The sequence below is a fragment of the Centroberyx affinis genome, unplaced genomic scaffold, assembly GCF_046629955.1.
Source record: "Centroberyx affinis isolate AG114_WGS23_722 - 3 ecotype Tasmania unplaced genomic scaffold, CSIRO-AGI_Caff_v1 ptg000992l_1, whole genome shotgun sequence".
NCBI classification, from domain to species: domain Eukaryota; kingdom Metazoa; phylum Chordata; class Actinopteri; order Beryciformes; family Berycidae; genus Centroberyx; species Centroberyx affinis.
Window position 1 is genome coordinate 89905 of NW_027279557.1, and position 27138 is coordinate 117042.

General features: G+C 39.9%; 1 protein-coding gene across 1 annotated transcript in view; it reads right to left on the minus strand.

The window, feature by feature from the left end:
* The window catches only part of LOC139646550 (protein diaphanous homolog 3-like), a 213607-nt gene that overhangs the window by 88748 nt on the left and 97721 nt on the right, over positions 1-27138 (minus strand). The window contains 2 exon segments of the mRNA XM_071522452.1: positions 849-943; positions 3295-3390. Coding sequence (XP_071378553.1) covers positions 849-943; positions 3295-3390 — 191 coding nt within the window.

Sequence of the window (27138 nt, forward strand, 5' to 3'; positions counted from 1 at the left end):
CTCCTCATGTATTTCTTAACTATATATGGTGTACTGTACGACATACCTACTGTATGATGCTCTTAACCCTGCTGTGGTAGGAAATTAATCTGCCATGAATGATCTGATTAAAATGTATTTATTTTACAACTGTTCCTATTAAAATGTTTTGAGTATGTTTAAATATTTTTACTTATTTATTTTTTTATTATTATTCACAAAGCTTGCTCTGCAATTTATTAGATTTCTTTGTTCCAGTGAACAGAGTCTACAGTACACAGACACTGCCACTTCTTCTTCAATTTGAGGTGCAATCTGAAGTCTCACATCTTAAGCAGTTTTGCTTAACAATTGTTTATATAAACTCATTAAGATGTCCAAAAGATAACTTGAACATTTTTATACGGCCACAACCCCCAACCCCCACGTTTGCCTGAAAATGGCTTTTCAATGATGTTTGGGATGTTTTTGGGTGTATACAATTTGCTGTATGTGTCGTATGTGCTGGTCAGCAGTGAACTGAGCTGTGGCTGTCACATGGAGGGAAGTCATGGCAACAACAATGGCAGAAAGCAGTAAGGAAGGAAAAGCAACGCTAAAAAGTGGCAAGACTCATTCAAAAATATAGGCTAACATTGCAGCATTGTTTTGTTTTTTTACTGCATTTTGCCTGTGCTCGATGTCTGCTTTTGCAACGGCTGCTGCGGGCTTTAAAGATGCCAGATACCTCAGCCTCAGGGTAGACGCTGTTTCAAGGTAGACACCTATTAACATGAGCTCTTATACTATACATACATACTGTACATACACATATCTATACTGCTAGTTACTCATTTCATTATCACAACACTTTGCAAAACTTGTCCTACCTGGATCATAGGTTCAGTGAGCTGCTCCTCATCCACCTCCACTATCATGCAACGGATCTCCTGGTAAGGCATGCGGAAGGAACCCAGGAAGATGGCTGCACAGAGACAGAGAGAAAGGGGAGTCACAAATAATGTAGAAAAGCTAAAGATTACTCACTAAAGACTAATTCTGTTACATTACCATTGGTCATACGAAAAAGAGGGAACAAAATAGTTTAGTGCCTCACAAAGACTCCCAGAAGAAATATATGCAATAACAAATGGAATAATATATGGAATAAAAATGAATAAAACAAAAAGAAGTAAAGATAAATGCAAATAAAAACAATAAAAGACACATCAAGATAAACCATTATATTAAAGTCAGTCTATAAAACAAGAGTCTTAGATTTAAAAGATGGTTCTGGTCGTCCTGCCTGACGAACTCAGGCTACACTCAGGTTTATAGGGGGTGGAAAGGCCTCTGACACAGCTAGGGGCCAGACGATGCTGAGCTTTAAAAATTATCTATAATAAAAATAAATAAATAAATAAAGTTAGTTCAAAAACTGACAGGCAAGCTGCTAAAATTGGGATGATATGGTCTCTTTGTGTAGCACCGGCTAAAATCCTAGCCGCTGCGTTCTGTACAAGATGAGAAATTGACTTTTGACGGAGGCGGGTGTACAGTCGTCTCGACGAGATTATATAAAAGCATGGATGACCCTCTCCAAACCAGCTGAGGATAAAAACACCTTGATTTTTCATATATTCCTCAGTTGAAAGAAACTGTGCTACCCGCTTAACCCGATCCTCAAAAGTCAGATCACTATCAAAAACCACTCTATAGTTAGAGGGACCAAATAATTTTATTCCAGATTTACTCTCATTGAGTTGTAAAATGTTCTGAGACATCGAGCATTTGATATTGCGGAGGCAGTTGTGTAGGGGGTCAACGCTGTTTGGATCGTTGGGTTTTAACTGGAGATATAGCTGGGTATCATTGTTGTAGCAGTGAAATGAGACATTGTGCTCACAAATTCATATTGGCAAAAGTCAAATACAAAGAACACACAGGTCAATAACAATCAAAACTAGGCATTATTACTATCAATTACTGTGCTAAGACAGGCTGGGTGTGACACGAGCACTGGACACTGATTGGCAAATAGCAACCGCAATTTGGGTGGGCGGCCTTCAAGCACTTCAAGATGAAAGCAAATAAATGTATTCAATGGAGCTTTGATTGACTGACCAGCCTTCCTGCTACTGTTAAAAACTATGTGATATTAGCGAGCCAAGCACTTTCATTGTAATTAGCACCAATCTGTCCAATGTTAAAATGAAATCTCAACTCATTACAAGGAATAAATTTGCACTGTATCTTAACAGTAACAGCATCAATCAAGCTATAGAACTGAAATCCCACACAGCCATTCTCAGCCTCTCTTCAAAGCTTCGCGCACACACACACACACACACACACACAGCTTTCAGTTTCTCTACCTCATATGGAGGCACATATAAACCGCCTACTCTCCTTTTCTCTCTCCTCATTCCTGCTCTATAATTTCCGCTGCATGATTTATCACTTCTACTGGCTGATTAGTCTCATTTTCTTTTAATACATGAAACAAAGGTCACAGCTCCGCTTGATATAAGCCAATGAGGTGCTAAGATCTGGGAGTGCTTAAGAGATCAGCTGGATCCTCATTAATCCCAACGCTTTTAACGGTCATTTCAAGACCAAGCATGTGTGCATGTGTGTGTGAGAGTGTGAGAGAGAGAGAGGGAGAGGGAGAGGGAGAAGGAGGGAGATATATAATGATACAATCATACATAGTAACATTCATCCCCATGTTTCAGTTGCACATAATGGATGGTTTAACAATGTTATTTAGCAGTGTGTTTGGTGTTTGTGTGTGTGTGTGTGTGTGTGAGTGTGAGTGTGAGTGTGAGTGTGAGTGTGAGTGTGAGAGAGAGAGAGAGAGAGAGAGAGAGAGAGAGAGAGAGAGAGAGAGAGAGAGAGAGAGAGAGAGAGAGAGAGAGAGAGAGAGAGAGAGAGAGAGAGAGAGAGAGAGAGAGAGAGAGAGATGAGTCAAAGGTAGCAGTGGCCAGGTTCACAATAAGTCTTGTCTCAGCTTTGCTTTTATTGGTGCGGCAACAAGCAAAGGAACGACTGCTTCATTGCCAATATTTCACCTAAGCTGTATTACGTTGCTTAATAACATGCAAAGAGTGTGGAGGGGGGGTAGAAGGAAGGCTGAAGTGAGAGAAAGGGCATATATGAGTGGAAACAATCTTGTGAGGAATTGTGGTGGCTAGAGCGACGACGGCGGGCATGAAAATGTCAGAAATAAACACTACATTGTTACTTTGTGACTTGAAGAGACATATGCATAAATACCATGCAGTCTCTGTCAGAGGAGAGGAGAAGAAAAGGGGTAGGAAGGGAAAAAACACTTACATAGATTCTGTGCAATCTTGGGATCGAGCACCTTCAGCTCTTTGATTCTCTTCTTTATAGATTTCTTCTCCTCCAGATCCTCCTCTTCCCTCTTGGCTGACGAAGGAAGAAATAACACAGGATTATTATCCTGCACACAAAGCCATACGTCAAAATTTACACAAATGCATAAAGTTGACATATACATCATCTCAGCAGCATGAAGAGTGAGAGTCCTGCATCTTTCTCAGTGTCCAAGTACAGGTTCAAGAGGAGGAGGGAAGTGAATAGGAGTGTAAAGAATGTCCAGTTTCGTTTTTTGTTTTTGTGTTTTTTTAGCTGTAGTAATGAAGACTCCAGAGGGGAGAGACAAGTGAGACCCAACTGGACTACTAAGGATGTCATTATGCAGACTTTATTCACTGCCTAAACTCAACCGCAAACATGAGTTGTTTGTTTTTTTTCGGTGCGTGTGTGTGCGTGTTTGCATGTTTATCCAAGTGAACGATGACACAGTCTGCCATAACAGGATGTCACGCTAGCAGAGTAGTGTGGAGAAAGGGATTATGGGAAAGCACTGTGATCACATCACTGACACAGGGGGTATGGGTGAGCCATTGGAGCGGCCACTACATAAGCACAATGTCACGCACACAGCGTTAGATTGGGTCAGATGGCGGCAGGTGGGTGGGATAGCGATGGTGATATTGCTGGTATATTAGGGGCATTATTAGATCTGGAATCCAAACAAGAAAGCAATGAGAATACACACACACACACACACACACACACACACGCACACACACGCACGTGCACTCATGATCCTCCTGAGCCATGCTCACCAAGAGGAGTGGGAGTTCATGGTTGGTTTTAATTATTTAAGACACCAGATTAAGAGAACAAAATGTGCATCCCAGGAGTATGCTGGGTAATTGTCTGGTGCTGTAATTATGGTGTGTGGTGAGAGGAGAGGAGAGGAGAGGAGAGGAGGAGAGGGGAGAGGAGGTGAGGTCCTGGAAAGGGGATCCCTCTCTGTGATGCCCTTCCCAAGATTTCTTGTTATTTTTCCTTGAGTTTTTCCTTGTTCTCACTGAGGGTCAAAGGTTGGGGGGGTGTCGTTTTCATTCTGACTTTGATGTATTCTTTGACAATGTGAGCATTGTGAAGCCATTTGAGACTGCACCTGTGATTAAGGGCTACACAAGTTTGACTAGAGAGAGGAGAGGAGAGGGAAAGGAGAAGGAGAGGAGAGGAGGTGCACACCAGAGACAGGATAACAGCACAAGGGTTAATCCACAGCAACAGACAGTTCTGCTCCTCCACTTGGTCTTGGTCTCCTTCCAAAGATCCTGTCTCTAATTAAAAAGTGAAGAGGTGTTCTGGGAACTCACGCAGAGAGGACTGCTAAGATGTCCACACACATGCACACCCGCACCCAACCACACACACACGCACACACACACACAACTATCCATGGACTTACGTGGCTCTTCTGTTGGTACACTCTCCTCACAGTCTTTGAATGAGCAAGAGGGAAAATAAAGAAAACAGACCAGGAGGACAATGGAAAATGGGTAGCATAGGAAAGAGAAAGGAAATCAAAAGATAAAAATACATTTCTTATAATTACATCCTGACCCTGGCAGAATGCAAAACAAAGAGACAGAGGTAGGAAAGCAACAAGTACTATATAATAGCTTAAATGAAGAATTGCAAGGAAGGAGGGAACAAACTGCAAACAGAAAAAAAAAGAAAAAAATATTTTAAACAAAAACTAATTTCAATTAAATTAAATGACAGATATAACACTGTTTAAATTACTAATTAAAAAACAGAAATTCATCAAAACAGGCATAATTGACAGCTGTTTCTGTGAACCCAACGGTACCCTCACTTCAATGTCTTTTGTTTTTTGTTTGATTTGTTACACTTGATATCAGAGTTTCACTTATTTCACATTTATACCGGCATTTATTACAGTGCAAAGCTGTATTAGAACAATTATGAAACTGAACTAACATTGCTTCGGAAAAATGAAAAATCAGAATTTGCAGGCCTTCCCATAACTATTTATGTATATATGTTCGGAAAAAAAGACAAACAAAAAAAACAAAAGAAAACATATCTGGTTGTAGAAAGTGATTCAATATCGCTTTCCCTTCCTACAAATGATTTTCCCTTGTGCAAGGCACTTCACCCCGACTAATATATGAATATGTTCAGTGTCTAACAGGACAGGACAGAGCTCGCTCACAAGTGTGAAAATAATGACAGCCATCACACAGCATAGGTCTTAAATTAAATCAGGAAAATTGTCAAGATGTCAATATTTACCTGACAATGAATCTAGCATAATTTAGTGATCTCTTTATTCATACAGGAATGTAATCCTGAATTGGGTGGTATTGGGTATTTGGATGCATATAAGGAGGCGGCCTTAGAAGGCCTCCAGCCCACTGCATTAAGATGTTGTATTGATCTGCTCATCATAACTTATAGCCTCACAGAATCTCATCTATTACACTAACACTCTCTCACTCCCACACACACACAATATTAACCACCTTGTTTCAGTGCATATAAGTATACTTGGCTAGCCACATAATCCATGAATCATCCTCACGTAATACTGCAAGGGCTGCATCCATCTCTATCGTAGAGGAGATAGTGGCAAGATAGGAATCATATTGCACGCACACACATACTTACACACACACTCTCACATGGCTACCTCAGGTGTTATCAGTTAAATCAGCTAATTAGATTGCCCCCCCTTCCAGCATCCCCCCATCCTCTCTGGCCTTAAAACATCTCTTCTTCAGGGGAGCCTGCTCATTATACATCAGCCAATTAAAATGTCCCGCAGGGGGTCAGAGGTCACTGGTTAATCAATCAGAAGGAGCGCAGACTGTTGTAGTTATCACTTTGCGCCATCGCCCAGGAAGTGGGCGAGATAAGGACACACTGGTGAGTGCAGAGAGGTGGGGAGTCTGCATCACATCACTGGTCTGGATACAGTAGAAGAGATAAGTTAAATCCACACATGCACAGCCAGGGACACTGTGCAGGTACGGTGTGACTACAGCGGCTTTTGCACAAGGTATTTTAGGCTATAATGAAGAGCTTCTGTGCCAACATTAATTTGTGTGAAAAGATGACATGCTGTCGGAAAAAAATAAGTTACATCCGAAAAAAGGCAATGACTGGTCTAGAGAGATAGAGTGAGAGAGAGAAATCAGAGAGCAAGCGTGACAGAAAGACATTAGTTCCAAACAGAGCCATCGGCTAAAACCGGAGTTACCATCAGCAGCTGAGATCAGACGCTGCAGAAAGGGAAAGCAGGTCTCCATCACAAGACAGGAGAGCAGTGCAGCGGAGGTAGACTCTGACACTAACACTAGGCAAAGAGTCTCAGTTGAAAGGCCTACTCTGCTCTGCCATGGCACATAGAGTGCTACCCGTCTACCATCCAAGTACTTTCAAGTTAAGGCCTCTTAATGGAGGCCTGTGAGGAATGTCAACTTGATGGAGGGACTGGGGAGAATGTAGGAGGAGAGATAAGTAGAGGAAAACTAGAGCACAGAGTTGGAAGAAAGATGAAGGACTGTCTCCATTCTCCTTTGGCCTCCAATGTAGTGTACTTTGGGGGAAAAAAAATGCATCCTGCATTATTCGCTCCAGGAAAAATAAAAGACAAAATAAATATGTCAATTTGTATTCCTGTCTTTTCCTGGATTCAAAAAGGTAAAAACATATATATATATTTTCATGGGACTTTGGGTAAACAAGAAAGTAAAAGTTTTGTTCTTTCCTTGAGAATAGAACAAGAGTGTTTAGTTATGGGGTCAGATGAGGATACACAGCAGAATTTCTAAAAGAGTCTCAGCTCCTCTCCTCCTGTAATAATTCTGCTGACTGGGTTTGATCCAATCTCTGCCACAGTTTAAAAGCACTTGACAAAAATATGACAATCTGTAGCTTCACACACACATACGGCTCCAAAGCAGTAGCACTTCCCACAAGGCAGTATCAGTGGATTGTGCCGTCAAACCACTAAAGGGAATGGCGGATGAAATAAAACTGCTGTGAAAGAGCATGACTGATGCTGTACATGACAGGCAGGCCTCTGAGACAAGCTAGTAACACCTCAAATACCCCCCCTCCCCCCCAACACCCCCCCCAACTCTCCTCCTCCTCCTTCCCCTCCCCTTCTTCTCCTCAGCCCTCTACACTCACTCCAGCACTTCATCTTATCAGGATGGATTTCTAATCAGAGAAAACGTCTTACTGGAACTGCCCTCCCTTTTGTGCACGTGCACACGCACACACACACGCACAGAAAAATACCCAATCACACTACTAACACCACAGCAAAAGTCAGACAAAGACAACGTGTACAAGATAACTAATACTGAGATCAGAGGAGTGATTGAGTTAAGTGAACCACTGACAGAAGTGTGAGTGAGCGAGTAAATGAGGGTAAGAGAGAAAAAGAGAGAAATTCAGACAGAAAGTAAGACAGACAGAGAGAGAAAGAGAAACACAGATAGAATGAGAATGAGAGAAACACTGAGAGAGTAAGAGAGACAGACCGAGAGAGAGAGATGTGAGACAGAGACGTGTGTGTGTGTGTGTGTGTGTGTGTGTGTGTGTGTGTGTGTTTGTGTGTGCCTTCTTAAGAGAGATGATCTTATCACAATAACAGGCCATAAATAATAAGGCCTCATCAAGAGGAAAGTCAACTTGAGGGTGTGATATCGCTCCAGGAAGTTGAGTTGGGTAAATATTGGAAAAATTGGTGGGGCAAACACACACACACACACACACACACACACACACACACAGAGTAAAGGGAAAGGAGAGAGGGCAGCAGGCTTAAAAGGGTAATTAATTCAGTTTGTTGTTTCCAATAGCCAATCAAGGCAATCATACAGATAGAGTTTAAATCACTGTTTTTGGGGTGGGGTGGGGGGGGGGGGGTCAGTAGCAGGGATACTGCTACTGAAATATGGCCTTGCAATACGGTGTGCAAACAATACACACACACACACTACACTGCCTGAAGCAAAATCCAGTATGAGACAACTGATGCACAGGATGGGGGCTGTCGGCAGCATGTGAACAAATCCACCATTCCGACACATCTGTCAACTCGGTAGAGTTGACAACAGAGGTGAGATGAACAGTCAAACCAGCAGTGTGTACTGTGTGTTTCTGCCCCTGCTAAATCCTCAACTCCGGTCAATGTGACAGAAAGCACACAGACACCCAGCGTGTCTGGTGGCAACTTGGACTACAGACACCTGCCCTCGCCTCTCCCTCTCCGCTGTATCAGCGTGCTCTCCGCCATCCTGATGTTGCCCTGAGTAATACTGACACGCCAGTGCCTGACAGGTCTGTGTGGGCATGTACTATTCCGCCCATGCGGTGTTGTGGGTTTGTGGGAGCCAGTGAGCGAGACACAGGGAGAGAGGGAGGGAGAGAGAGAGAGAGAGAGAAAAAGGAAGAGAGAGAGAGAGAGAGAGAGAGAGAGAGAGAGATCAGAGTAATGAAGTGAGGAGCTGTGTTGTGAGTGAGCTAATCAAAGTGAACCATGCAGGGCCACCTCTCTCTGTGATCCAGACTAGATGACCCAGGGCCATAATTAGTCTGGGACTTTCATTCTGATAGCAGCAAATTAACAGACTTCATTAGGCTTTTCTCCCCTCTCCCCTCTCTATTCCTGCTATTCCGAGATCTTTTTCGAAATCCGAACCACTGAAATTGCCTCTGCATATGCATCGCAGCATACAACATACCAGTCCATCGCTCTTCACAAAGCAACGCACATACCCTACAGAGAGAGAGACATGGCAATACATGAGCATATGCAGTTTAAAAAAATGAATTTACAAATTTGGAAAGAATACAGATTAACAAAAATATGTAATTGATTAGGAGGCTCTGTTAATCAGTGTATGCTTGTCTGTGAAGGGACATTTAACCAGTAGCTCTATTCTCAGTGGAGTAGTGCCCTCTAAAGGCCTCTTTGAGACCACCTACCAATGCCCTCCTAATACCCGCGTGTATGTGTGTATGCGTGTGTTGAAATAAGTATTTTCTGAATACTCTGTCATATCAGGTATGAAGCATTATTATCTTCATCTCATTTCACTATGTGACAGTACCAATCCAATCTGAACAGTTGTTAAGCCCACCCTAACATTTCCCAAGTCATTCAGTGGGGTTGATGACACAGAGCCTAAATCATTCATCTCGAAAGTCATTTTCCGTTTTTCTCCCTCTGCCGTTATATAGCAGACAAGGCTGCAAACATGTCTGTTCCCACCCCTCCACCCCACATACACAAAACAACAATTGTGGATGAAAAATCACCTTAGAAAAATAAAGTCGCAAAAGCAAATGTGTTTTAAACGAGCCAGCCCATTACTTTGCTGATATGAGCGCTGGAAAACACAAATTGTAAATAAATTGATGTGCTGAGGCTTGAGAAATTGATACAAGAAAAGAGGGGGGAAAACAATGGAGGAGAGAAAAGTGGAAACAGAAAAAGAGAGGAGGTGAACAACGCAAACAGAAAATGAAGAGAGGCGAGAAAAGAGCCAGTGAGGAGTGTGTGTATATGTGTGTGTGTCCTCAGCCTATAATGTAACATTTTCTAGCATATTACAGAACAGTCACATAATAATACGTGTGTTGTGCTGATTTCTGGGCACAGGGCTATTATATATAGTAGCCAGTATTCATTTATTAGCCATTTCTTAACACAAAGTGATTGTCATCATTGAGATTACTTGATATTATCAGTCAAGACAAACTTCAAGACAAGGTAGACTACTAGCAATATGGGTAAACGTCAAGATACATGAAAATAGGACACTTCAAGATTATGAGAAGAAAAAAAAAAAAAAACTCCATCAGTTCAGGTCAGTGTGCTTGTATGTGATCAGACCTTGCCTTTCAACAACAATGAAAAGAGCCTCTAATGATTATGCATTTGATGAGATCTCTCATAATGGCACAAAATTTCTGCCGCCCCATGAAAAGTCATTATAGAACTAATGGTGTTCTTCAAAATGTCACAGCCAAAGCATACTTTACAGGAGAGAGAGAGAGAGTGAGAGAGAGAGAGAGAGAGAGGGGGGGGGGGGGGTAGATAAAGAGAGAGAGCGATTAAGATAGAGAGGGAGACAGATGGACAGACAGACAGAGAGACAGTCTATTTGAATGCAAGCAGATATATGCCAAAGGAGAGCAGTGCTTACTATTAGGCAGCAGGAGGTGGACATCCTGCTGCTATCCTCAGATACCGCAAGGGGTTCCAAACAAACCGTCCAAAGTAGATTAAAAGCTTTGGAAGTCATTTCACTGGCTAATTCTTCCTCCCACCCTCAGTGAAAACAATTGGACTCCACACAGTGGATAAATTTAGTTCTCTTTGAAGGTAATACATTAAACTTTTTACTCCACTGTGGCGGAGTGGATTATGACAATTAGTACTTAGGTCTACTAAATCCAAACTCCAGACAATTTAGAGCATAATTGATTATATAAAGAAAACCTGGCTATCAGTTGCAAACATATGAGATACCTGGCTTTTTGAAGTGTTATGCATTCATTTGATTTCAAAATGACCACCCACTACCCGCTTTTTACTTTATCCTTTCATCCCCTCCTCATCCAGCCCTCTATCTTCTCATAATGCCTCTATGATGGTGTCCCGCAGCCTCCTCAGATCCTTTTGTCTGTCTCAGTGTTATTGCAAAGCTCACTAAGTTCACCGGCACAGCAGACCACAGAAGCCGCTTGCAGTAGCGAGCAAAGCACCATTTTGCACACTTAGCATCTTACTCACTTTATGCTCGAGCAACCCATCAACCCATCAGTGTTTGTGTGTTTTTGGTAGCTCGAATTTAGAGGTAGTTTGAGGGTGTACTGTGGTGGAAATTGAGGGACTTAGAAGCATGGGTTTGAATGATCATGAATGTATTTCAGTGCATCGAATCCTTCTGAGTTTGACAAGTTGTCAGCTCTGACCGTAATCTTTACCTCCACATGGGAGCCCTCCCTTGATCAGCTACACCCCCCAACCAAACCCTCCACCCTACCACCCATACACACACACACAACCACTTCCATCATGTAGTCCCCACATACATTCACACAGACTGACAGTCAAACACACACACACACACACACACACACTTCCATCCCAGGCCAGTATAATCTTATGGAAATGGGCTGTCTAATTATCTCTTACAGTATGCCAGCAGAGGGAAGAGAGCTCGTCTCTTCATGATTTTCTCTTTAACAGGCTGCATTGATCTGGAGAGTCAGACATCCACTGAGAACATAGGCTTAACACTACAGCTAGAAACATCATACACAAGGGGCCACTCGTGAAGCATCTCATTCAACTAACTTTTGATTCCCCTCTCTTTCACTTGCTCTGCTTCCGAGAATTTCAATTTGAAAATTCCACTTTTCCAGATCAGCTGTTTTTTTGTTTTTTTAAAGCTTGTTACCTTGCCTTACTATGGACATTGTACATATTGACGAGCTTAATCATCCTGGCATCCTGGCTGTTTCTAGACACTGAATAAAGCATATGTCGTAATATAAAATAAAAATATAAAATGAATTAGTTATGATGCTCAAATCCATTAGGTTCTGTGCGTTATAAACGTCATGTCAATAAAATGTGCAGTATAATGAAAAAAAAAATCTATCAAGTGCCCATGAGGGCAATGCGTATGTTTACATGCACGCCAACACACCGATTACTGGGAGTAATCAGCTTAAGGCAATATTTGGATTACGTTTATATGGTTCGAAGTAACGCAATTTCTCGAATAACCTGGTTTAAATGGATTAATTTAATGGTCTAAAGGAACCAACGTAAGAACCACATTTCCCAGCTTCTTTTTTTCACTGCTCACACTGTGCCATGTTGTCTTTACTTTACATTACTTTGTAAAGGAATAAATAGAATGATTGAGCAGAAATCTATGTGTGTTAACCGGGTTACGCTTAGTATGATTATGAATTTATTCTAATCAAGATAATCAGATAAAGGCATGCACATGAAAGTTTCATTAACCACAGTATTGCCTTAATCAGGTTGACAGTGTATATGTTAACATACTCAGTGACACTTACAGTTTCCATCATCAAATTGAAATATTAGAGGGCAATGTCACCCTAAAACAGAATTCTCAGATCTTGGACAGTTCCATGTTGATTTGGTGAAAACTTTAAACATAAGAACCAACTCTCATCAAGAAAGAGTAGACAAATCTTGGCGCAGCTCCAGTATGTGGGAGATGGCTTTTGTAGACCCAGTAGCAACACCCAGGGTGAGTTTTACAGAGATACAAGCACACTTTCACAAGCCTAACTGTTAGCCATACATGAAATGAAGCTGGAGGTTAAAGCTCAAAAAGATTCTACCGAGTTTATCCAATTTGTTGTAAATGGAGTAGCCCCAGGCTGTCTTTCTCAATGACAAAACAGTGTAGAACATTGGTTCTCCAGTTTCTAGCTTTCAGAGGGATCTGGCCATGTTCAGATATGTTTGAACTGTCTAAAACGGAAAGTGGACTTGTGGATTTTGTTATTTAAAAGCCACTATCTGTAATAGGCCACCATTTGATACAGGCTATCTTATCTCAGTTTTATAAAGAGACTATAATACTGAGTGTGTTTACATGTATGCAAAAAGTGTTCTGAGCTCATGTCCAAGTTAAGGTCTCAAGGATAAGCTGTTTATAAGCATCTTCATAACATACTCATTGGTGTGCATAGGAATTCACTCACTGTATAGGCCAGGTCAGGACTCGACAGTGCAAGCATTTTACTCACATTTTCAGTATTCAAGATCATTTTCACATTTGCTACGGTTGCTTGAGTCCGAACCCAAGTTTGATTGTTCCAAACCTCCCCCACATCTTTCGTCTGGTTTCACACTGTGCTATAATTCTGCCAAACTGCGGTGTGTTTGCATAAAAAAATTGTCATCAACGTGAGTCCATCCAATGCACTTTATCGGTGAAAATGCCACAATTTGAGAACAATGTGCGCCTCGCATTCTTTGCAATGATTTTGTTTATTTGGTGTCACCATGCTGCAGATGCACAGAAGGCAAGTTGCTCTCACAAGGTTTTTGAGAAGACAGGCAGTAGATATCAGCCTATTTGCTGCTTTAATTGCATTGCATCATTCACGGCCGTCTGTTAGGTGAGCTCAACACTACAGCCCCACTACTGGCCAAACTTTACAGATATATTTTCCATCACGTTGCAGCAGAAGCGCATGCATTCGTTTTTGTTTCCTGAATGAGTACAGACTGCGTACTCAGTCAGACCGCCTAGTACAGGTGAACTCGGGTTCGTTCCTTGGTCCGCACTAGAGTTCGTAAAAAGCTTTCACATTATCAACTTTTTACATGAACCGTACCCGATTTGGACTAAAAGGCCAGTGTGAAACCCCCTTAAATAAATAAATACATAAATAAATAAATGTACAAGAAGAGGCAAAAGAAGTTCCACTGATTAGAGTTCACCAACAACTTTTGTGAAGGGGAACCCCCATTTGAAGAGACACAACATGTCAAGGAAACACATTACATTGCTGTGACTTGTACCTGGCAAAAGAAAAGCAACCACTAGTGGCAGCTGTAAGGAGGCAAGTGGTGTTATCTGTCACAAACACACACAAATGTAAATGGCAGTAGTGACTCAGTATTTAGCATTCACAAATTAAATAAAACAGGTCTATTCATTGTTTATAAATAAAACCTGACACTTAACTTGTAAATGCGTCCCTACATTTATTTATGTGCTCCTACTCCTTTTATTTTATTTTTTTTTTAAATTAGAAGCACATGTACTGTACAATTTTTTTTTTTTTACAATCAAGCCCTGCAGGTTTAGTGATCACTCGTAAAAAGTAGCCTGATCTCACTTAATAAGTCCTCCATCTTCTATCCAAAGCCCAGTGTGGCCCTGATAATGGTGAAGCATCACTCTACATCTAATTACAAGTTTGACAAAGTGATGCGTGTGCAGTAAGTTACATAAGAGTCCCCCTCCACCGCCCACCCCAACCAAACCACATCATGCACTCACTGCCATGCTATGCATCACTATGCAAGCCAGCTCATATGAGTCTGTGGCTCAGCTACGCTGCAATGCCACTGCCACTTCTGTTACAGAATCAAACAAATAAAATCAACCATTAGTTCTTTTCACTGAACAAATGGCAAACTCTCCAACAATCAACAAACTTTACATTGCTAGTTAACTACAAATGTGTTGCTAAATTAGCAATTATTTTTCAGACACCTCCCCCGTATTTCTCCTGATTTTCCTGTCATTTGCGTTTCTCCATACTTTTTAAGACTTGCATTCTTTCTAACATTTGCTCTCAGTTTCTCTTTCTTTCTCTTCTGGCAGTGTGGTGGCTCTGGAGAAGAGGCAGGTTATTAGCAGATGTCTGTATCCTGGGGAGAAATGGCAAACTGATGTTGTGATCTTTGAGGGTTCCTTCTAATTGGATGTTGTTTATTAGCAGAAAAGAAGCCCCAGGAAAGGACAGCTCTCTTCACGTTGTTGCTCACTTTTCCAGCACTATAGCGATGAATCTCTCTCTCTGCCCGCTCTTGATGAACAGAGAAAAATGGAAAGTAAGAGCTGGATTATTCCAGATGTCAATTAAGATACCTCCACTTGGACTATAAATGTGAGTAGCAAAAATATACAGGAGCATACACGTACAGCCAAGCCAACACATCACACTAAGCTTGGCGAGCACAATTCATCTTCAAACAAAGAAAAATATTTGAGGGGTATGAATTAAAATTCACCTGATGACAGCAAAGGCTCTGATAAGCACATTTCATTTTTTTATATAAGGACTTCAAAAAGGGGCAATATACATTTTCATGCACAGCATAATAGGCCTCTAGGCAAAGCAAAATAGCCTATAGACTTAATGCATTTCACTTGGTCAGGCTGCAATAGCTGCAGCATTCTTTCCTTTTTATGATCAAGAACAAACACTGGATAAAGAAAGGTAAAACGAGGTAGAGGAGGCACTCTGCTGTTATAAATAAATAGATAAAGAATAATAAAGCTAAGCACTCTCACTGACAACAGGCCAATGTTTAAGAGTCCAGGCATAAAACTGTGCAAAGAAGCTAAGTCCATAAAAACGTGTGCCACCTTGATCCAGATGTTGAAGCACTGAAATCATGTTCATGTCCACAAAAAAAAATCTCCTCCTCAAAATACACCTGAAAAACTCCAGCAGCACCATGTAACATTCCCATAAAGCTTGGTTTCACTATGCCCCATCGGCACTATATGATGTCAAATCTAGCTTTGATTTCCCTGATTCGAATGGTTCACACTCCTAAAACAACAGTCAACTGCCTGCAGTAATTGCTATTCTGCTTGAAGAAAAAATATTCAAGAAAGGTGTTTAAGACAAAAAAAAACTGCAATATTTTGTAGGCAGTTAATTATTAAATGATGCAAAAAAGTAATTACTATTATGCAAACAAGGACCTTTTCCAACAAAGCTGAGCCTCACACCAACTATGACTTAACATTATGACTGATGGAAATGAGACATGTCAATCAATGTTTATTGGTCAAATTCAGGAAAGTTTGACAGCTTAATAGTAATATGCAAAATATGTATTAGATGTAATAGTTGCCATGACAGACTTGTCTTTTAATAGCCTTGATTTTGCAGTTACTGACCAACCAATTACAATAACCAATTAGGGTGTGTGGTAAACTTGCAATGACAGCCCAAATGTACCAAATGTCTGCCTTTATCATACGGATATGGGTCAATAGAAAGTCACAATGGCTAAAATCCCATTAATTGAATAGGCTCTGTCACATTTTACTTGTCAAGAAGAGCTGTAATATTATTTCCTTTAATGATCAAGAACAAACACTGGACAAAGAACGGCAGAATGGGATAGAGGAGGCACTCTGCTGTTGTCTGCTGGTGTCCCCTAACCTTAAACTGAGAGACAACCACCTAACTACTGGTAGAAATGATGCAAAAAAAAAATTACTTAATTACTTAAGTAATGAATTACTGCTACTTAATTAATACTACTTAATTACTGCTTTTGTTGGACTCTTGAAATCTTACCATACTTGCTCAAGAGTTCCAGTGAAATGAGAAGATAAGATATTGGATTTGTCAATAAAACAAGCTGTCATCTGCATACAAACTAAGTTTATGCTGAATTGATCATATGACCAATGTAATGGTGTCAGGTCGTCAAGTTGCTAATGCTAGCGGCTCAAACAAATGTGAACATGTGAAAGAGGGTAACATTGTCTCAGTGCACAGCAAAGCATGAATGGCCTGGATATTTATGCTACTGGTAATTACTGAGGCCCCAACGGAGTCATATAGGGTTTGGATTCAGCAGTAAGTGCCCTCTGACTTTCAAAGACTTCCTCTGCATTCAGGGAGAACACCAAAATAATGATGGCTCGTTTGGAATTCATCCGTTACTACCTGAGGCTTGTCTTCCTTAAAGGAAGCCACTTTGGTCAGGGTTGATTAGCTTATAAATCACACAGTCAAAAACTATTAGCCAAAATTTAACAAAACTATTTTAAATCCACACCGAGCAGACTCTGGGGGCAGTAACTTGAGCAAGATAAGGGATTCTTATCTTTTACTTGAGTTTAAAAGAGCTCAGAGCTGTTAAGGAGCTTGTTTGTTATGGCAATACAATTTGGAAGAGTTGATAAAAAAAAATGCAGAAATTCAAGTAGACAGCCGTCAATCCCCGGTGCTTTGTCATTTTCCATCCTAAAAGGAGTCTAATGGACGTCAATCAGAGAAAGAAGAATCATGTTTATTTGAGTCCTCTTGAGGGCTGGGATGTTAATATTGTCCTAAAAGTTATCACTTCTTAGCGTTTTACACTCAACTAACAGACAGGTATTTAAAATATTATTTAGTCAATAACATGCCAGAAAAATACAAAAAACAAAACAGATATTTAGACTTGGTTTACTGACATCTAAAAACATGTACTATGGATGGATTTTCCTGCTTAATCCTATCTCTCTGTATCTGTGCAATGTTGACTTGTGTGATAAATATTCCAATCATGTAATGATCCATGTGTGACATTAAGGTTAGGATCTTTTTTAACCCACGTTTACTGAGCAATGACAAAACAACAAAAACAAAAACAAAAAGGTGTTGGAAAAGTCATGGTTGACTATCACCAGCACACCAAAGGTGCAGAGAACAGACCACACACAAACCTCTGATACTGTGCGTGTGTGTGTGTGTGGGTTGGAGGAGATGAGTGGCTATAAAAAAGCACTATCTAAGCATTCCATGAAGCAAGTAGTGGACGGAGTTCACCATGATTGGGTTTTAAAATGTAATTAATCATTTTAGTAGTTACTGCTCCTTTGTGTTTTGCCCTCAATTTTGCCTGTATGACTGGTAAATTATTGGAATATTTTTCTCTTTCACAAATATTACAGACCATTATAGTTTGTAAAAACGTAGTTTGTAAATGGACACAAACATCAACACTTTAATGCTGGGCAAGCTTGCTGCCTCAGGACATTGCTTGGCCAAAGTAAAATATTCAACAGCCTGGTCTTTCTAATGTTAGTTAGGGCTGATTAAAGCTGTTATTAAGAATGGGTAATTGTGGAAGTTAGGCCAGTTAGGCCAACAATTGTGGCAAATTACACTTTAAAGTATGGAAAACAAACAATGGCTGATAAACAATTGTTCTGACTTGAGACATGTATACAAATCTCTGGACCTTCTGTGTAAAAGCCTCAATCTCAACAGATCTCTACTGATTTGAATACTAATAGCGTCTGTTGTTAATCTTGAGCTTAAACAGCTTTGTTAATTGTCATGTCAACCAAGTTCACTGGGACATAGCCACGCTGTTGGAATGTAATATTTACAAGGATGGAAATACATGACTGACCTGTCATTTTGGGGGCCTACAGTAAATTTTGCAAAAATCTGGAATTTGATGTGTTAGAAAATGTCAAATCAAAATAATTGACAACAAAAATGGCTGATTAATTACAATCTCCTAAATTGTAATTAAACTCTCCTAAATCAGTATCCATTATCATCCAACTTTTATTATATGCAAAATATAACTATATATAACAATATTATGCTATCTTCTGTGATGCTACCTGGGTTGTGTGTGCTTAGTTAATATTGCATTTGGCAGCTTATTCAGATACGCCTAGTTAGGTAACTTGCTTGCTTCTGTGATAAGTGCTTACTGTTATTTGCTTATTGTTTAGCTGATTGCATGCCTCGCTTTACTTTTCCATTGTGTAAAATAATACCTGTAATTGCTTAATAGGTTCTTAATGAAGGGAAAAAAAAAAAAAACATTCAGGTGTATCAATACATAAATACTGTATCTACGCATTATAATGCTTGTCTGGCTGTAATTTTAAGTGAAAAACAAGCCCAATGCTGTAAAAATCACACTCCTTTTTTATGAATTAATTATGAATATTTCATTACTGTCTCAACAAAATATTGAGCATGATGAAACTGCAGTGATTTATACCATGATCAATGGTATTACATTTTTCTTACGCTATCCAGTTTTAAAAACATGTCTACCAGAGAATTCCATTTAGACAGTTATAATAAAAAATAAACATAGAAACATTCAACAAGCTCCAGTTTCCTCATTTTCTGTGATTTAAATGAAACACATACTGTATATTTCATAGATCTTTTCTTACACATTCATTTATCAATATAAATGATTTGATGCAACCGTCCCTTGTGATAAGCACAGGCGTCTAGAAACTGAGCTTGTATGTTCGAGGAAAGTCATTGACGTTATCAAGTGGGCAGCTGTCATTACAAATGTTTTGCTGAATTAGGTCCACTGCACCTACAGAAGACTCAACAATAAATAACCCCGTAATTTCCATCCTCAACATTATTCTGAACAACATATGTACTGTATAATGGGACAGCTGACCCATCTGGCTTGAAATGGCAGACTAAGCAGTTCAGAAACTACATTGTACCAGCAGTCTGAAATGTAATGGGTTGACTGGTCCTGCTAGCTTGAAACGCCCACTCAGCCGTTCAAGAATCACAGTGCAACAAAAAACATGGGCTCAAGAGTGACAGCTGACTTGAAACAGTCTGCTCAGTGGTCAATTATTTTCATCCAGCCTGACATTCCAGCCAGCCAAGAAAAAGCCTAGGGTGAACTCTGACTCTGTTATATGTCATTGAGGGTGAATTGGATAGGTTATATTTTCTCAAACATGGCCTGATGGGATTTTAAAAGAAGTTAATTGCATTCATTTACCGTGTATAATTGATGTTTATTAGTTAAAGTCCTAATTAATTTGTTGATGAACACGAACAAGTTTATTGGGGGAGGTGGTTTGTTTTTTCCTTTTCTAAAATTGCACTTTCATACGTGACTTATTGATGGAAAAAAACAAGCTTGTAGAAGTGTCCTCCCACGCGCACGCACACACACACACACACACACACACACACACACACACACACACACACCACTTTCCCTGCATATTTTCAGGCCCCCTGCCATTACTTACTATGTCCTTTGGTTGTTTCCAAATGTGTTGGTATTTTCCTTCCTGGCTGTGCCCTTTACATATTTATTTTAATAACTATTTGAACACAGTGAATATAAATTTTCTAATAGGCTCAGCTGGGCAAAGGACACAGCCAATGTTGAGCTACATTTTGTTTACCATGCATGGAATCAGGAATGTTTCATATGTAAATAAATGCACAAAACAAAATTTACAAATATATGTCATGACTTGTAAATGAACAAGGGCGATCATAAATCTATGGTCCTCTACACACAAAAAATAACACCAGACATGTATGATGCCAACCATCATCAGCGTGAAACAGCTGCGTATATATTTCCAAGAATAATATTTTTACACAATAAAAAAATGCATTTGAAGTGCTTAATGTGCGTGCTTACATCAAAAAACACGAATTTGTGGATTGGAAGACCAAACTCTACATGAGCAATGTCTCAGAAAGCTGAAAACAAATGCAAAAAAATCCACACGTCTAATGATTTGGAAATGCAGATTCAACAATCTGAAAATGTTATTTAATGTGAAACTTGTATGTAAACATGCACATTAGGCACTTCAAATGTAATGTTTTGAAATATATATGTGGAACTGACACATTTATTCAGATGATGGTTTGCATTAATTAAGTCAGATGGTATTTGTTTGCCTATAGGGAAATACATTTGTGATCACCCTTTTTTATTTACAAGTCATGATATATAGTGCATTGATGAATATTGTTCTGTGTATATTTACAGTATATATGAAATATTCCTGATAACATAACCATGTGTTTGTAAGGTTTGACAGTGGATAAATGTGGGGAAACTAAAAAGCTGAAAGTGGTGTAATTTGATCAGGTATAAAATCAAAACAAATATTGCAACCCATCTCACCCAGTCCTCTCTCACAAGCTCTTCCAATGGCAAAACTTATTATGGCTGACTCATATGCAGGGCACAATCCCACAAAAATTGCACTGGTGAGTATGGTAGCAATTGAGACTAAGAACTTAATCAGAAAAAAATACTACTCGAAAGAAAGCAAAACAAATACTAACCTTTGGTGTCTGTTCCAGTACAAAACATCAAGGCAGAACATGCAGCCAAGCAGAGGTGGAGAGGATAGAACGGGGAAGCAGACGCAGAGAAAGAGAGAGAAAGGGAAAGAAAGAGAGAGACAGAGGCAGGGGCAAAGAGAGAAGAAAAGTTGGTTAGTGTTGTTTGCTGTCAGCATCATTAAGTTAGTTTTAGACATTGTATTGCCAGCAGAAAAACAGCAAAAAGCATTGCACTGAATACAAAGTGATATGTAATAGTCCATGGAGTAAGGCTTTATGCTAAAACAGAATAAATGTCATTATGAACTTGGGACAGTTTAGGTTTAATCTACAGTATATTTGTTCACACAGACTCCTGTCAAAGATAGAAACGGGGGAAACTCCAAAGATTCTCATAATTGACAATGAATGTAAACTGACTTGACAGATTTGTTTGTATGGGGACATTTTCCAGTTCATAATTGTTGGAACTAAAATTAAAGAAAGCTCATTTAGATGTTACAAGCAATCCAATTCCATAAAGTCACCAATCCAATCAACAATCACTGCAACTTGTCCAGGTGTTGTCTTTTAATGGCATCACAGGTCAGAGCCACACAGGCCAACAGTAATACAGGAAGATATAATACAAAGAGACGTTATAATAAATAATTGAAATCATATGGGGGACAGCTCAGCAGCATAGGAAAAACAGAGCTCATGTCCTGTTTAGTACGTGTGCATTTATGAAAGTTGAGATATCACCATAAAAATGTTGATTTTTTCCGATCATTTTGCCATAATTCACTGCACAAGTCTAATTCGTGTGTGTGTGTGTCTGTGTGTCTCTGTGTGTCATTTTTGGTTCTCTCTCCTTTGAAGCTCTTTGCTAAAACTAAAGCTCAGAGAGGAAGGACTCCTCTCCGCACCTGCAAGCCCCATCCTCAGCCTATGAGACAGTACCCATGAAAGACTGCAATTAAAGCCCTCAGATGGCAAGGGAACAGATTAAAGCTCAGAGTTCAGAGGCAGACATCGTAGCATCATTAGCCGTGCTTAATTCATAATCACAATGAGATAACCTCACTCATGGATCTGGTGATTAACTTCAGTTAACCCCCCACTATTCATATTGCACCTGAAAGCTCTGTGAATAATGACTTCTGTCGCGCGGCACCTCCGCTTTTCCCTAACTGTATAATCACTGTTCAAAGAAAGAGCCATAACTGGAACACTGCCTTTTCACATCAGGAATATCAGAGTCCTTGTTTTCTATAGGACTGAAGCTTCTTAAGCATACCGAGAGAAGGAAATTGGTGTGTGTGTATGTGTGTCTGTGTGTGTGTTGCGGAGGATATAGCACGCACCTCAAAAAGGATACCACTGAATTTCAGCATTCATATTTGTTATTTCTTTGCCCTAATACTAGTGATAGAGCTAAGTAGCACTAATACAGCTAATTAAGATATAAACGTTTGTGGCTCTCAAATCAGCTTCTCTCTGACTGCCAATGGAGCAGCTCCTGACACAGCAGCATATTGCAAACTGTGAACGGATCCAGCCTACATTTATCGGATGCATTTAGTTTTAAGGGCACATGGGATCATGAAGTCAGCAGCCTTGAGGAAATTAAAAACGTGCAATATTTTCATCAAACTTAATCCAACAAGGAAACAGTTATGTTGCAATGTAAAGCCATTCAGGCAGTTTTCTTTAGAGGGAGAAAAGGAGAAAAGCAGTTGTGCATATGTGTGAGCGAATGAGTGACACAAAGAATGCAGGAGGATGAAGCATCTGCAGGCATCTAACCTATAATATATCAGCTATATTATTTAATACATTTGAACTTTTGTCCGTTTGCGGGGTTATTTTCATTTGGCCCAAGTTGGTGGAGCAGTGCAACAATAATAACACATAAATAATGTAGTACTAGTTGTACTATCTATGTTTTATGGGAAAATTGCTTCACAGAAGATATGAGATTTAATCTGTGTAAAATAAACTAATATAACCTTTCCACTGCATACTATGGCTAAATGATAACATCGCAGAAAGCCAATAGAAAGAAATAGGAAAGCGTGCCTGGAGTTGCAATGACATGAAATGACCAGGCCCTCACAGGGAGAGCAGGGGGAAGGAGGGAGGAAGAGGAGAAAGATTGGAGTGTGGTCGAAAAGTGTGTGTGTGTGCAAGTGTGTGTGTTTTGGGAGGGGGGTCAATGTTAAGGTATAGTCAGTGAAGTATTTAATGACAAGACCAGTATATATTATAGTAGACGTAGATGTTACGCTTTAGTCGAGATACAGTACATGAGCAGCCTCTGGGCATGATCCTACATATTAACGACCATGTCTGCTGCCCGAGCAGCTGGCTTCAAAGGACCGCTTGAACGGTCAGAAGACCACTCTTCAAGGAGCAACAGCAGTTGCAGCAGCATCAACAGTGGCACTTTAGCTCCTTTAAACCTCCCTTCTTTTCCTCAGGAGCTTAAAACCTGACCACCTCTCCAGCGAAAGACAGAAAATCCTTCAAATGGTTCCTTCAGATCTGCCTGAAACAGCTCACCTCAAAAGGCTGGCCTGAGAAAGAGTGAGGGGCTGACTGAACTGCTGAGCTCCCTTTCACTAACAGTTAGCTCTCTCGATGAGAGGAAAGTCGTCATGGTGGTACGGGAAGGGAAAAAAAACACCTTGGATTTGTTATATGTTGATAAGAAAGTATTATAAACTGAGGACAGAGTCATGACCTGTAAGTTGGAAAATCATTACATGCAAATTGGTTAGTCAGAGAGGAAATTGTATTTATTTCTTGAGATGGGAGATTGGCCCAAAGGACATCGCTTAAATGGGTTAAGTTGAATGGCTGTGTGTGCGTTTTTCTCTTCAAAGGCTAAGTGTGTATGCATGATGCAAGCACACGTGTATAGCAAGCCTATGTCTAATTCCAATTTGAGGGCGTGTGTGTGTGTATGTGTACACATGAGTGTAAAAGGGTACTCCAGTGAGCTTGCATACCCAGAAAAGCTGTTTGGCTCTGCACAGGATATGTGTCATAATTAACAACACAGGAAGAGTGCCTTTCTTTTTAATGAGTGAAGAAATAGGAAATCAACAACCTTTTCCTGGGGCAAAGTACAATCCAATCTGAACGCCACCATTGATTTACTGTAGCAGGTTACAATTACACCTGATATATATGGCCCATCTCCCATTCCCCTTGCAGCATGTGTGCTGCTGCTGCTATGTGTGTGTGTTGGTGTGTTTGCTTGTGGAATGAATGTTGAAATCTGTCAGTCTTTATCTAAATAAACAACCCTGGTTAACTGTATGTGACATCTTGTCCTGACTTAATTTGAATGAACCAAAACTACTGAGTAGCATGTTATATTTTGGCTTTTAGACAATTTGAACAGATGTTTAGTCTGCACTGTATTGCATATGTTTCAAAGGTGAGTGCTGTATATTGCGATATAAGTTAATAATTTAACAAAACATGGGGTTGGTTTAGGAAAAGACACATTCATGCACATGCACACACAGTCACACAGCAACTCATTCCAAAGCAGTTTGAGTGGTCCCTGAATGGATAAAACAGGCCTATTAAACTAGTATGGTTTGGCTGTTAGAATAATATTGCAAGACTCTTTATAATTCAGAATGACTGCTATTAAGTCTCCAAGTGCAGAAAAAACTAAAACCACTAGGAGGCTCAAACTGATAAATGATGTGTGCAACTCATCTTGGAAAAAAAACATGAAAAGAAAGTGAGTGTAAAAGGGAAAGGGAGTGAGTGCATTTGAGCATTTCAGGCAAAGTCACAGATTACTAGCTTCTTAGTTAGTTTGTCCTCTAGAGGAAATTATTTTTATCTTTGAATTAATTGGAGTTTGACTTGACGAAGAGCCATGTGGAAATTATCAAAAAAAGAAAATAGCAGAAAATAAGGTGCTGCTTCATTTTTGTATCATATTTGTAGAATTCATATCTGCAGGTATTCTTTGGAACAATCTGGTAAAATCAACCTCAATTGAAGACAAGGAGTGGCTTTACCTTGTAAAAGGTTATACTGTCATCTGTAAAAATGAGTCACTCAAAAGAAAGTCCAAGGCACTCTGCTTCAGGTCCCTGATGAGACCATAGCAGTCATAACACGTTTGTTTTAATCTTCCAATCTCCTAATAAAGCCTTTTAGATTTTGTATGAACAGCAAAGTACCTTGGACTTTCTTTTGAGTGACTCCATTTATGCCTTCATTTTTATAACCTTTTACAAGGCAATGTCACTCCTTTTCTTCAATTATAGAAATTATTAGTTTTGACTTTTGTTAGTTCAAATCAGGTTTGCAGATGTACAATTCAATACACTTTAATTTGCTTTTAGGCTACCTAGATAGATTTTAGCTTTGCTAATTTATTAGAATTGAAAGCTGCAGGTGTGTGTGCCACAGGTGGTAATTTGTCTGACAAGACTAATCTCTGGGCACCTATATGAAACCAGTCTTACTGGCACATCTATCTGTTATAGTCTTACTGATTTAACTGTCTAATAGGTTCATTAGCTTACCGTTCGTGTGTGTGTGTGTGTGTGTGTGTGTGTGTGTGCACATGTGTGAACATCTGTGATCCTCAGTTTTCATCTTATTTACTTCTCCTTTGCTATGGTGCAAGTTCTCACAAAGCACGTCCTATTTTCCATTTCTCTTACTGAGTTCGTAGTTACTCTAAGCCCCATCTTTTTCCTGTGTTATAGTGTTACTGATAATCAACAAGTTTTTTTTCTGTCATCTCACCCACTCATCTGCTCAATGTGGTAACAACAGGGCCATGGTGCTAAAACTCTTGGAGTCGTTGGTGGCGTCAAGTTGTCAGCAGAGATGACATGTGCCTCCAGACTAATCAGGATGTTGCCTTGAATGGGTGCAGAGGAGTAGGATGCTCATCTATCAGGCTGTGGTATGAGCAGCTAAGCAAATCACTGGTGAGTCCCACCACACAACACAGTGACTGGAATGAGCTGAAAAGCTGTCAGGCTCAATGGTCAACACATTTGGTAATACAGGGGCAAGGATATGAGGCAGCAAGGCAAATCTGTGATCATTTCTTGAATTCTAAATGCACGTCCTTGTTTAGATTAAACAGCTTTAATACATAACATTTAGTTGAACTTAGCTGCTGGACAGAAATGATCCCACAGTAGCTTTGCCTGAAGAAAAATAGCAAACATTAACTCTAAAGTGCTGGACTCCTGGCACTGCTAACTGTGGTGGAGGGTAGAAAAAGAAAACAATTTAATCCAGTAGTTAGGAGAAGTAGAGAGTTTTTAACAGAACTCTTAGATATTAGTGAAGATGATTTCATATCTCGCCAGCACTATACTGGCACACAATTATTATAGAGCCAAAAAGGACCATAAAGAGGTTGATGGAGTAAGAGCACAAACACAGAAGGTGCTAGCGGTGGGCAATATGATTATCTTAGATTGTAAGCAGTGAACATTTCTCCATGATCTGCCATTAAAGAGAGATCAAAATCATCGTTACCCCTTCTTATCACAATCCAAGTGTATTCTGCAATGCATTCATTCATCATAGTTGCACTGGCACCACTCACACACACACACACACACCAACTGCTTCCAAACTTTGCTTTTACAACATAAATGTGGGTGCACTCATTTATAGGCTCCGCCCTCCAACTGCCACCATGGCATATTCACTACTTCAGTCCATCATGTGACCGCCCTTAAACGAATGCATACTGCACCCACTTTCACACTTCCCAGGCCAACCTCAAATCACACTCCATTTTATTACCCTATCCCGCCCCATCCCTAATAAGACAAGGAAATAAACCAATGGCCTCATACATGGTAGGTGGTACCTTTTAAAAACTAGACTTCCTGCCATGTCAGAATTTTTAATGTTATTGTTTTGCAGAATTGCACTTGCACTTACATGAGTTTGAGAGAATCTGTAAGATTGATCTGTTTTATACTAAAATCTGTGACTGGGAGAACTCGAGGAAAAGCTAAATGGATGGTATACAATTTTTACCATGTCAGTATTTCTTCAATGTTAATATTGCGAGCATAGTTCATATTTTGTTACTGGTCTGGGTTTGGGGGATTTGCTGAGATTTCTTTGTTATGTTTTAAACTTTGTGACTCCTTAGACAAGCTAACTAATTGGCATAGA